This window comes from Talpa occidentalis, unplaced genomic scaffold, assembly GCF_014898055.3.
Source record: "Talpa occidentalis isolate TD23 unplaced genomic scaffold, MPIMG_talOcc4v2.1 talOcc4.8, whole genome shotgun sequence".
Taxonomy (NCBI): Eukaryota; Metazoa; Chordata; class Mammalia; order Eulipotyphla; family Talpidae; genus Talpa; species Talpa occidentalis.
The window spans coordinates 32,644,247-32,658,080 of record NW_023605194.1 but is presented as its reverse complement, the minus strand read 5'-3'; the positions used below and the strand labels follow the sequence as shown (position 1 = coordinate 32,658,080).

General features: G+C 43.2%; 1 protein-coding gene across 1 annotated transcript in view; it reads right to left on the bottom strand.

The window, feature by feature from the left end:
- The window catches only part of GRID1 (glutamate ionotropic receptor delta type subunit 1), a 598,797-nt gene that overhangs the window by 188,907 nt on the left and 396,056 nt on the right, over positions 1-13,834 (bottom strand). Inside the window, exons 7-8 of the mRNA XM_054690113.1 lie at positions 11,365-11,526; positions 9,828-9,947 (exon numbers count right to left, since the gene is read on the bottom strand). Coding sequence (XP_054546088.1) covers positions 9,828-9,947; positions 11,365-11,526 — 282 coding nt within the window. The remainder of the gene's footprint in view (positions 1-9,827; positions 9,948-11,364; positions 11,527-13,834) is intronic.

The following is a 13,834-nucleotide window of genomic DNA, read 5'->3' as shown; positions in this document are numbered from 1 at the left end:
TAAATTTATAGTTAAAAATCTTTCAAAACAGCATCAGGTGCAGATGATTTCATGGTGAAATACATCTAATATTTCAAAAAGGAATAATTATTTTACACAATCTTTTCCAGAAAATAGAAGAGGGAACACTTACATGTGTGTAATACAAAGAATATTGATTTTGCAAACTAAATAGTAATACAAACATATGTAAATTTAACAGTTAAGAGAGAAAAATAAAATATTTTAAAATCATCCACATAAAGGCAAGAAAAGGGTGCTATAAAACAGGAAGACCAGGATGTAAATAAACCAAAAGAATCAAATTAAAGGCCTAGAATTTTCAAACTTAATTTTAAAAATCAACAATTACATGCTGTTTAAATAAAGCATGCATTCAATATGAGAGAAATGTTTAATAATAAAGTGGTATAATTGATAGGCCAGTAAACATTATTAAAAATAAGTCAAATATGCTCACTATTTTAGCAGAGAAATAGGCTTTAAGATAAGAAGCATTAGTAGAAATAACAAGAAATTTCATATGATAAAGATCAGTTCACAAGGAAATGTCAAAATTCTAAATCTGTCCCCAAAATCACAGCTTCAAAACATATTATTCAAAACTACATTAAAACAAAAGGAGAAATAGACAAATGCACAGCTACAACAGGAGACAATAAGACATAGCGCACAAGTTTGTCAAGAGTATATATCCAAGATCACCAAATGGTGGTCGTGAATTAAGACCCAAACTTTCAAGAAGCCAAAATAATTCACCAGTTCTCTGATCATGGTAGGAATAGGTTTGAAGCCATTAATTAAAAAAAAATAATAATAAGATTGTGACAACTACTCTGCTTGGAAAGTAAACAATAGGCTTCTAAAAAAGCCATGGGTCAAAAGAAATATCAAAGGAAATTAACAATGTTTGAGCTGGAAAACACTGAAAGTAAAACATGTCAAAATGTATGGAGTATAGCTAAAACAATACTGAGGACTATCTTTAAATGAAAAGAAGAGAAAAGAAAGTAAGTATCTACCTTTATATCAAGAGGCCATTACAAGGACTTACAAATCATAGCAAAATAATTAGAAAATAAGAACAATTATCAGTAATTTTAATATCACAAAATAATAATCCAAAATCTGCTTTGTGTAAAAAACAGAAAGATAAGAACAGATAACAAAAATCAAAACTGAAAAAGAGAATGTTTTCTGTGCCATGATATTTGAAAATTTACATTCAGCGAGTAGATTCCTAAAAATCAACCAAAAAAAGTGATTCAGGAAATAATATAAAATCTAAATACACATAGTACTGTGTGAGCTTGTTTCACTAGTGAATTCTTCCAAACATTTAAAATGAAGGTGTACCAACTTTACAAAAACTCTTCCAGAGACAGAAATAAGGGAAATATTTTCAATTCCATTTAAAGAGTCCCAGTCCTTAATAATGTGGATACTGAAACCTAGTGAGGATTTTGCCACACAGGAAAAACTGCAAGCTCTCCAAGAACTTAAAGAAATTAACAACAAAACATTAACACATTAAATTTGATGACATACATCAAGGATAAGAAATTATAAGCAAGCAGTGTTTGAGATATTAGGGAGTATCTATTAATCATACACTAATATTTAGACTTCTAATTTCCCTCCCAGATATAAACTCAACAAAAACACATATCTATGTCCCACCCACCCCCAAAAAAATGTGTCCAAGAATGTTTACAGCAATATTATTGGTAATAGACAAAATTTGGAAACAATTTTGTCCTCAAATATAGAATGAATAAACAAAGCCTGAAATATTCGTGAAAGGAACATTATATGTCAACCAGTATTAATCATGTCTTTTTATTTTCTGTATTTCTGGTGCCTTGATACCTGGACCTTACTAACCCTTTGAAAGACTATTCCTTCAGGGTTAGCCCATTCCAAAAGATTAAAGGACTTCTCTGCAGGTGTGCCTTTCATGTACAAACTAACCAATCTAGAATCCACAGCCCCTACCCCAATCACCCACTTTATGGAGTTCTCCACTTGGGGCTATTATTCCTCTGCCCCAACCATCACAGGGCAAGACATCAGACAACTAAGATAGCAGGCAAGCTAGGACCGCACCCTTCTAGAATTCACTAAAATGATTTGTTTGCTCAATCCTAAACCTGCTTATGTTGCCACAATCATTCCTTCCTACAAAACCATATTAAAGGTCCTTGTCCACGGTTTCCCCTAGCTCCTTCTGCCCCCTAACCAACCCTGGTACTTCCCTGTGTGACCTCAAGTAGTGGGGCATGCCCCCTCATGGAAACTGGAATAACAAACTGTTTTTTCAATGTCAGGCCTCTCCTGATCTGTTGGCCTCAACCATACCTGAATAATAATAAAAGCTATATTGTAGGGGCCTCCCCGGTGGTATAGCAGGTTGAGCGCAATGCTGTGAAGCTGTCCGTGGCCTCTGCAGCACCAGTTCGATTCCCAGCTGGCCAGGGCAATGCCCACATGGAGTGGCAGACCTCTCCTGTCTCACCCACTGCTCCGTCTGCCTGTTCTGCTCCCTGCTCTGACTCTGGTGAATTCTCTCACCCTCACATTCCTCTGGTCTGTACCCCAGCTCTTGTATAAATAAAATAAAAAAAAAAAACTTTTAAAAAATGTTATTAAAAAAACTATATTGTAAAACACAACAAGAATGAATTAAATACCATAATTCATACAATAATAAAGAGTCTTACCAGCATGATGTTAAGCAAAAGGAGTTAGTTACAGAAATAGGGAATATGTGCATTAGGTATCTATAATGGTTCCACCAGTGACTGTAATGACCAGAACCAGACATGAGTGACTCCTCTGGGGATACTGATGATGTTCTGTTTCTTGATGAGATGTTGATTCCATGGGTTCACTCATTTTTTTTGGATATTCACTAACATTTGCTCAAAATTTAGGGCTTTTCTGTATGAATCTTACACTTCAGTTTACATTAGAAAAATCACTTGGATTCAGCCTCTCATCTATAATCAGAGTAAAGCTGAGAGCATTCCAAAACTGGAAAGAATAAAAATAAATTGTCTAATACTTCCTATAATATATTTAAAAATTAGCAATAAAAAAAACACTAGGTAGCAGGAAAACAGGAAGAAAGAAAAATCAATTCATTAGATAACATAAAACACAGCAAAATTGATTAAGCAAATTAGACCTAGTTCTTTGAAAAAAATAATTGAACAAACTTTTATCAAGTCAAATGCAGACATAAAGGGAAACAACAAAAATGCACAATAGCAGGAATGAAAAGAGAGATATTCCAACAGATAGAATTTTTTCATTATTTGCAAATGCTATGCAGAGGTTTAGTAACAAATTTGAACAGCGATATACATATTTTCTATAAAAGTAGATTACTAAAAATGACTCACAGCTCTGTAGAAACCAGGAAATAAAGTTTCCAAGCTGACAAAGTAATAGCTCCAAGACCAACAATCAACCCAAATAATTTTACAAGTTTTCAAGAATTCTGTCCAGACACCTGGAAAAGAATGAGCAATTCCTTGTCTATGTTATGAAGGAAGTACAAGCCTAACACAAGTGGAACAGGAGCATCTGAAGAGAGAAGTCAGAGGTCAATGCCACCTATGTATTTAGGTAGAAAACTTCAACTGCAATAAGAACAAAGTGATCATTACATAAAAATGGTCAGCCAGGGTTGGCTCCTGGAGAAGGCTCCTCACTTATAAAAAGGAGGCACACGGAAGGAAATGACCCTCTTCTCCCACTTGCTGCTATCCTTCTGGGTATGACAGTTGGAAGTGCCAAAGCCATCCTCAGGCTGTGAGGAGAGCAAAGAGTATGCCCTGAGGACAGCCAAATAGAAAGATAAAACAGGCCCAGCCTTTGATCCAAGCCCTGAACACCTGTGAATGGCCAACCCTGGAGCAGCCTCAGCTCCAGGTATCTTTTATGTGAGCTAAGTCTTCCTTATTGTTTAATCCTCTTGGGGTGAACATTCTGTTACTTGGAGACAAGTACATTCTAATAATGGACAAAGAGGAAATTAATTTAAGCTGAGATTAAAAAAAGAGTCTAAGAATTTTTTTAAGTTAATGAGGAGATATGCAAAATTTAGTAGCGCATATAATAAATGTGACCTTCAAGTCAATGGGGAAAGAAGTTATTGGCCAAATGGTAGTAGGAGACATTATTAAAAACTGTAAAAGGTAGGTCGTCACATCACAATTGATCCCAAATCAATCCCAACAGCAGATTTCATTGAAATAAAATCAAACCACAAAAATAGAACAGAATATGAATGAATATGGTCAACTTTGCAAATTGGGTATGACTTTCTAAAAATATACAAACACTTAAATTTCTGAATGTGTCTGTGTGGAAATGTTTTCTTAATTGAAAGGCAAACAATTTGTGAGAGCAAAATATTTGACACAAATAACTATCAATTGCCTTCCAAAAGAGATTATATAAATTGACAAGAAAAATTTAATCCCCAGTATATTCCCAATACGTATAATAAGCAAAGAACCTGAGGTATAAATTATAAAATGTGAAACACAAAATAACCAATAATTATATTTTTATTTTTTTTTTATTTTTTTTTTTAAAGATTTATTTATTTATACAAGCACTGGGTACAGTCAGAAGCGCAGGAGGGTGAGAGAATTCACCAGAGCCAGAGCGGGGAGCAGAGCAGGCAGAAGGACAGAAGTACACTGCTGAGGGGAGCAGCGGGCGGCAGGAGAGGTCTGCGCGCCATGTGGGACCCTCCTCTGGTGGCCGGGGAGCAGCCGGGGATCGAACCGGCGCTGCAGAGGCTGCGGGCAGCTTCGCAACCCAGCGCTCAACCGCTGCGCCACCGGGGAGGCCCAATAATTATATTTTTAAATGGGCACTCTCACAAGACATGCAAGTTTTACAGATTATGTTTTCATACTGCTACCAAATTAGCAAAACTATTTAATATATTACTCAATATTTTTATAATTAGATGAAGGGTTTATTACCTAATCAAAGTGAGGATTCGAACCTGGGAAGCAATCCCACAGATTTTATTCTATGTTTCAATCAATTTTTTGAGCCTAGCATGTAAGAGAGACTTCCATCTACTACCGGTAGATAAAAAAATTATTAAATCTTTCTATAATAAATTTGAAAATATGTATCACGCACACCAAGAAATCTTAAAAATATTATTCCTGGTTTGTTAATTCTACTTCTTAAATAACATAAGAAAATATAGATGTAATTAAAATTGTATATATTCTCAATATTCATTACATTATTCTATAATATGGTAACAATACCAAAACATTCATCATATAGAAAAAGAAATGATGTTTTCCTGTAAGTTGAGTAATGTATATTCCTTAAAAATCATAGTTGCCAAAACAATTAAATGAGAAGAGAACCCCATGATAGTATTAAATGGGAAAGTCTGAATATAAATAGATGTACAATAAAAGCGATTTGATAAATGTACATATCAATAACTCTAGCTCTATGTTCAGAGTGAGAAAAAAAAATAAAGAAAATGCACCAGAAATGCTAACAATATTTATTTCTTGGTTCAGAAATTGTAGCTGACTTTTATATTCTTCTTTTCATTTATCTGTATTTTCTAAACATTCTATCCTCAACAAGCACATATAGATGCTATCTTCAAAACGAAGCACTAAATGTGACTTAAAATGAAATACTTCGTTGTATCTTTGCCTTATCCCTTTGCTCAGATGAAGTACCAGTGTTTATTTTGGTTCTCAGCTCCATCAAAAGCGGTTCTGCACGAGTTCGAAACAGTTGACATTTTACTTGGGAAATACGCTGCAAGAATGCTAATCCACGAAGAGACTGGAGTTTATTTCTCTTCTGTGACTCACTGTGCATAGCTGGGAATCTCCATCAGAGCTCCTTAATAGAGATGCTGCACAATTCTCAGACTGGATCCTTCCCACCCCAGCACCGCCCACCTCCCGGTTCTCATTACTAAGCCCTCTGCTGGCTCCTGGCCCCGCTGCCAGGACACCAGGGAAAGGGGTCCACCTGTACTCTAGCAGGCAGCCGTACTTGTCTACAGGCTGCTGCCTTTCCCACCTGGCCTCCCTGCTTAAAGCTTCTGAACCCTGAAAATGTGGGACAATTTGTAACACAGCGTAGCAGATCTGGGCAAGAATATTAATGATGTACTTCCAAGCCCCGGGAGGGCTGGGGTCCTAAGGCACGGCAATCACTACAAGATGAGCGCTTATTACTTGGTGAATTATCAGCAGCCACAAGGCCCTCCTGGGGACATGACATCAAGGGGGCTATTTGATTCCTGCTCAAAGCCAGCTTTTACAAAGAATCAGAATTAACAGAGGAGACAGAAAAAATGTCTTAAGCTAGTAAGGGAGAATGAAGCCCGCCCACCTTTGTCTACAGCTGGTGCTCTCCACTACACAGCTTCCCGTATCCCCAGCTTTGGAAACTTGCCTATGAGTGTCCTCAAAAATCCCATCCCAGCTCATGTCATGAGCTAAGGACATTTGCATGGACAAGTCCAGGGACATTCCTTGGGGACTTCTGTCTGAACAAAGGAAGCCAAGTAGAAATTTGTGGAACTCTGATAGGAACATGCATGAGAACCCAGGGTAAATGTCGGGCCACGTCCTGTGGGAGCCGGAGGTGACTTTCCAGCAAAGTGTGCCCCTGGCAGGGTTGCTCGGTGGCCCCTCATGCCAGACATCTCTGAGCCAGACTTAGAGATGATTAATATTTTGCCTGAAGTTACACAGCAAACTGGAGACATAGGCCTCTGATTAAGCCAGCCAGCACTCCCTCAACATGAACTCACTTCCTGGATGAGATAATTTAATTAGTATTTGTCCAGCACCCTGCAGTGAAAGGTGATCACCCACCCTTTCCATCCTCTGAAGGAGCTGAGTAATCTACCAGTCTCTTGATGCCACTTAATCTAAAATGTCTGGGTGACTCACCCTCCCCGAGATTTCCCTCCAGGGTTGTTACTTTAAGAAAACAGCCATTTGCTCCCTAATTTAAAAGATTACTCTTGGTTTAAATCTTAAAGGAATTAATTGGCTTTGGTTTTGTGTCTACGTTTGCTGTAATTGTTTATAAATCAATATGCCAATGTGTGTGTGAGCATGTGTGAGCACATGTGTATAAAGATCAATATATATCAGAATACATGCCACATACTAAGATTTTTCAGGGAACCCCTGTCCTGCTCCAACATGCCAACATCTAGCAGTCAATCTGCTTGACTCCTCCAACAGCACCAAATGGGATGTGGCCACAGAAAGTTCAGTTGAGGTCGGTTCCCTTTCCCTCCTTTGGATACCTGATATTTGCAGTGCTTTGGTATACCCCAGACCCTTAACCTTGACCTCATATCTGCTATCCAAACTCGACTTTATTTTCAGGTCACTTTAACTTTCTAGCCCTAACGCTTACAGCCCCACCGTCCACCAGAAGCCACAGCTCAGCCCTGCCTTCAAATGCAGCCATAGACCTGGACACTCGCTCCCAGTCTCCTCTCTGCCCAGAACTAGCTTTCCAGAACCTTGGGCCCAAATGACAAACATTTACTATGGCAAATCCTATGCCTTGCTTTCCAGACAACTTCTCCTTAACAGTGATAAGCTGCCAGGCAAACAGATAACAACTGGGATATGCAGTTATTAAGGGTAGATTTTTAAAATGACAAAAGGATACATTTTAAAATAAAGCCCACTTGAAAATCAGCTTCCCTTCCAACTCAATTATAGTCAGGCCTCCCGCTCTGCTCAGAAGCTCCTTACACAGAGAGATTCCAGCTCCCATTGGCTTCAGGGTATTGGAAGAGTGTTGCCGTGGCAACATGAAAGGCTCAGACACCTGAAACAGGAAGTGGAAGACAGTGCCTCCAGGTCTTTCAGGCACCTGAAGTGGCCAGACTGCCTGGGTCAGCCAACATTCCCACCTGTTGTGAGGACCTTGGCATTTGCCCAAAGCTGAAGGGAGGCATGGGCAGCAAAGGAGCCAGCAGGCAGGGCCTATTGTCACTAATGTCAGAGGAATGCCCAGGGACAAAGGCAAGGACCTGGCAGATATGAGTGGTCACTTCCACAGGCAGCTAAGTCCACAGCTCCTCTGATATCAGGCACTGAAGGGGCTCCCTTGCTGGCTTCCCCTTTACCATGCGGCAGTCCCAGCACAAGTCATAATGTGTTGTGGTCATAATGGCTGAGAACAGTGCTGACCACCTACCTGCCAAGCATCAGAGCTTTGGGCATCTCTAAAAGACCTCATTAGTCATCCCTGACATCCTTAACACTGCAGGTCATACCCTGGTCCTTAAGGGTATCACTCCGTAGACACTGACCCCTTCCATGATGCCACAAACTGATTTCCAAACTGTCACCAAACCCTGAGTATTGCCATTGCCTCACAACCAATTATTGAGCCTCTTATTTCTAATACTGTGACTCTGTCACAGGATAGGCTGAAGGTTCCCTAGCACCACATCACACATGGACCTCCAGCCATCCCAACCCTTCCCTAGGGAGCCAGCACCCCATGTTGTAGCTGCTCTCCAACTCTCACACTTTGCATAAAACCACATGTACCCTTCTACCCCAGCTCTCCAGGGGCACAAAGAATTCCCTAAGCCAGGTTTTCAGTATCCCAATGTCACATAACCCTTTCAGTACCCCAATATCATGTAAGCCCCTCTGCCTCCTTTGGCCAATACAAGGCTCTTTGCCAAGGCTTACCCCACCCTGCTGAGCATCCACTGTGTCCGTCGTCTCCTGGGCACTCTCGTTAGTAGAGATATATCCCTCTCAAGTGTGCAGAAATGTGTGTGCATGTGTGTGTGTACCTGTGTGTGATGACACAAGCCTGTGCCTGAGTGTAGGCCAACCAGATAATGCTTTACTGCTTTCCTAATTAGAGTGAGTCCTGTGGCCCCTCAACCTGATGAGCACCACCATCTTTGGCCCGACAGCACATGGGCCACCTGTGCAGGCCATTTCTGGGAGTTCGTCCAAGCCAGCTGGGCTGATGGCCCTCGGCAGCCAGCTTCTGCCATTCCCCACACCCCCACCCTGGTCTCCACAGTGTGGCTCACAGTGACTACATCGAGGACCCTTGTTGGATAATTATTCTACCCTCTTGTTTACCACATTGGCCTCTTGGTTCCAATACCTATTAGACTCTTGATGTCACAGACTCCTCCCTTAGGTTTAGGGGTTCCACCGTGGGTTAATGTTGTCTCGTAGGAGGAAGAAGAGACAAGGTATCACTGACCAGAAAAAGACCCAGACCTATCACTTGCATTAGCACCAAAAAAATGACCAAATTTCACCCTGAGTTATGTTGCTCATCTGCCTATCACTTCTCTCCCCATGGATACCAGCACAACCACTTCTCAGTCCCCTTGTGGGCATCATCTCATCTTTAAATCTGGGGTACACTCTGGCTGCAACTGCTATTTCCTGCCTCAGCCATGGTCACACCCATCTCCATGGTTGGACTGATTTCAGCTGCTCCCAGCTGAAATTGTTGTTGTCCCTTTCAGCCTCCTCCCAGGTCACACAGTTGTTCCTCCAGGTCCAAACAGCAGGACCTAATTGGTGCCAGGGGCCCTGCTGGCCTTGGTTCTGTATTAGTGGCACTTCCTATTGGCAAGTCTGAGTTCCTCCCCACCCAGCCCCATAAACACCTGCATCAATGGCAACATCAGCATGGAAAGACTCGGAGAGGGGACTTCTATGTTGGTTAACATCTGCTGAAGCACAGGACGTGTGGCTCCAAGGCAGTAGGAGAGTGGGCAGGGCGCTGTGGCTTACCTTACGCATGTCTTTGCCAAAGGTCTCACTGTAAGTTGTGCCAAGGATTTCAAACTGGACATAGGGGTTTGAGCTGTCCTCCCGAAACTCCATCACCCCTGTAAGGCCAGTAATGTGGCCCTAAAGGAAAGAAGGAGGGTGGTAAAAAACTGGCCACTGTAGGGCATCCGAAAGGCAAGAAAGAAAAAGGAAATAGTCACCATTCAGTGACAACTGAGGTCTGAGGCAGCAATGTGTAGACTGTGATGACATGTCACTGGCGGTCTGAGGGCCTCGGAGCAGGCGATTGCTTACAGGGAAAATTCCTAAGGCTTGCACCTGTCTTTCATGCAGACACTATGATTAGAGCACCTGCCCTGTGCCCATGGGATCACAGTGACAGCTTTTGTCTCCATCCTCTTGGAGCTTACCATCTTCCCTTGCAACCTGCTTCAGGAGCTCAGCTTAACCTGAGCCAAGCGGGAAGTCACAGTACCTCAGGGGCCTATCAGATACATGGCAGTGATTTGCAAGGAACTGAGCATGAGCACTAGAGAATAAAACCCCAGCTCAGATCCTGGTTTTGCCACCTATGTCACCTTGGGCATCGCCCATTGCTCAGGCTGGAGTTAATTAAAACCGAGTTGCTGCGCCCACAAGGATTGAATTTGTGCACAAATTATGATGTCTGGCCAGACTGGACGTGATGGGCATGCAAGTCTGCATCTCTCTCTGGCAGTTCGGTGGTGGACAGCAGAGGGAGTGCATAGAGGCTGAGTGAGCCTGTGTTGAGCCTCTTTCTCTCCTTGAACATGGACTCAGGGTTTCATCCAGCCCTAACCTCCCATATGCTGTGGGAACTAGAAGAGTTCCAGAATCTGAGCTGGCCCAAGAGGGGGCCTGACTCTGGCATAGGCTGCATCAGATTTAAACCAAGACCAGAACACTTTGCTACTGTTGAAACCATGCACGATTTATTGTGACAGAAACTCCTAGCACTATAGATTTCCCTAAATGCTCTTTTGAAGCCTCTAAAAGCCAATTCACTCTAACAAGTCTTCTGTGTTTTACCCAATTCACTTCAAATCCAGCCTTCTAACTTGGTGTCTTGCCACAGCACACAGGACACATCACAAGTGCAGAATGTGTGTCACACGCACACCCACACACATACATACGAGGTGCTCATTAATCAGCACATGCACTGCTGACTGAGACAACCTCTCTGATGGACGGTGGCAGCCTGCTTGGAGGGCTCTCTGGCACAAGTGAATTAGGCAATTGCCTCCATTTTTTACTTTCTTTGACTTTGGGCAAGTTATTTAATTTCTCTGAAGTCCATTCTCCTTATATAAAAAATGGAGACAAATATAACAACACACAGCCATGAACTCAAGCTCACTTAGCTTCAAAAGCTAGGAAGGAATCATGGCAAGGCAGGAAGCCTGGCGGGGCAAATGCACAAAATGCTCAATGTCAGACCACGGCCTGGCATGGGCAGAGTGGCATGAGAGGAATGGCCTGACTTCTGACATAGGAGGGAACGTCTTCAACATACCTTTTTGATTGTGTCGAGCATGGACCTCCCTCCATTCCATGGCTTGGTAGACTTGCGTATACAGTTGAGGCTTGCCATGCTGTGCCACTTCCGGTCCTCCAGCTTCCTGTGGAAGGCGTTGGCCAGCATCAAAACGCTGTCATACAGATAGAGATTGGAGATCTGCGAAGACAAAGGCAGTGAAACCCTTTTCACTGTGCATTTCAGACATGGGGAAACACCATAGAGGGTTGGGGTGACCCAGGATGCCAACACTAAGTAGTGTCCAATATCTATGCCACACCCTCTATTTGCCAGTTGTTCATTCAAAAACCCAGCTAGTTTCTGAGTAGAATGAGTAGCCTGAGTGGAGTAAGACCTCACCCTGCTTCAGGAACGAGGGAGGGAGGCAGGTCCCTATATCAACAGGAGAATCAGAAAGATCATTGCATGCAGGGCTAGAGGGGGACATCCTACTCAGACAATGAAGGATGGGGAGAAAGTCTGTCTAGAAGGATTAGCAGACTAAAGGGTAGACAGCACCCTAGGAAGGGCTTAGCATTTGCAAAGGCATGAAGGAGCCAAAGAACAGGCCCAGTTAGGGCAGTCCATGAGTGCTTCCTGTAAACATACAAAGAATAAAGGGTTTTAGGCTTTGCAGGGACTGCAATCTCTTTTGCAACTGCTCAGCCCTGCTGTTATGAGGTAAAGTAGCCATAGACAATATGTAAATAAGTGAATGTGCCAGTAAAACTTCATTCACACAAGTAGATAGTGACTAGATTCGATCCATGGGTACAGTTGGCCAATCTCTCAGTTACAGGGACTGAAAACAGTTCAAGGTCTGTGTCAAGGGTACAGTAAAGGGAGTAGGATTAAGAGGGAGGCAGGGATCAGGGATTGAGCTGTTTGGAATTTTACAAATAGTGCTAAGGAGCAAGAGCAGAGTGGCTTCAGGGAGAGTCTGTACCTAGAAACCAGATCTATGCCCTAGAAAACACACTTTGGTTCTTGGATGGGCCAAGGGTGCTTGGTGGCCTGAGTGATGCTTGTGGTAATAGACTCTGGATGTCAGGCCTGCAGCCAGCTCTGTGGTGACACTGCTGCCACCAGAGGATACATTTTGGATCTGCAGCTATGTGCCTCTCAGAGCTACCCCACAATAGACTGGCTCATAGAGGAGACAGTCCATCACAGTGCCCTTGAGAACATGGCTGCCAGGGGGAAGCCAGAACTATAGTGAGAAGAACCCCACCACAGAGGTGAAGTCTGGGGTGGCACAGGTTGGGTTCACCCTCCTGACCATGAATAAAGCTCCAATATTGATGCACTTGAACACCAGCATCTGCTCTCAGGATCGACCAAGACCCCTCCAGAGGGGAGGAGGGCAGACTTGTTCTCAGGTGTCACCTCCACGCCACCTGTTCCTTCCTGGGGACATCACAGGAGGATGAAGGCAGTGGTGGGGACAGGTTAACATCTACCCTAGGGAAGGTCTATGGCCCCTCATGGGTAACTGTTGCACAAACAACCCTCAGCCAAAGTAGGTCAAGGGGATGACTCTCTGCACACCTAAGCAGCAAGGTGTCTGCCAAAAATATTTCAGAAAAACAAAATCACTGGATATAAATAGGAGAATATGTTGGCCTCAAAGGACTCCTGGGAAGATCAAATGAAATCCTTGGGCTGCAGGAAGAACCCCTGCTGCCTCCGATCTTCCCTCCCCCAGCCCCTCAAACTGCACTCACAACTCTTAACACCTCCTCACCTTCTCAGCCTGCAATTTCCTTCCTCACAGTTCTTGACCTGGGTGCCCCAAAGCAGAGTCCCAGGCACTAGCTGTGTGATGGGAACTCTCCTTCAAGGACTGAAGTCAAAGGTGGGCCAAGGGATCTGGTGCAAGTCATCAAAAATATCTGCCACATTGATACAGCGAGCCTGACCGGTACTCATGCTCACCCCAGGCCACCTCTGCCTTGACATGTCCAAGTAGGGCTCACTGCTTCCTCTGTGGGTGTCCCTGTGCCCTCGCCATTCCTGCAGGGGCCCATTTGCCTTCAATCTATGCTCTTGCTGTGGTCACTGTGGGTGTAGGGACATGTGCCACAAAGGTCCATGTGCCTGTCATCTCACGGGGCTCTAGTCATAAGAAGTGTGTAGAGGATGGACAGGGATTGTGTCTGAGGGGGCAAGAGTGCACCTAGGATGGCCGTCGCCTGCTGATTTCCATAAGGGCCACGGATCAGAGTGAGCTGACCTCCTTCAGGCCTCTGCAGTGAACAGGGCTTATTTGACCACAGAGAGAAGTTGTTCCCACCTCTGAAGATTCACCCCTGTCCTAAGGAACACCATGGCAGAGCTGTGTCTCCCACTCTTGAGCCTCGGGCAGCATTTCCTCCATTTCCTCCATGAGAACGACAACCCTACCTTCTCTTCTTGTCAGCCCCAGTTCTCAGGGGCCCCTTCACTGTAAATTGTCTCTGACATGTCC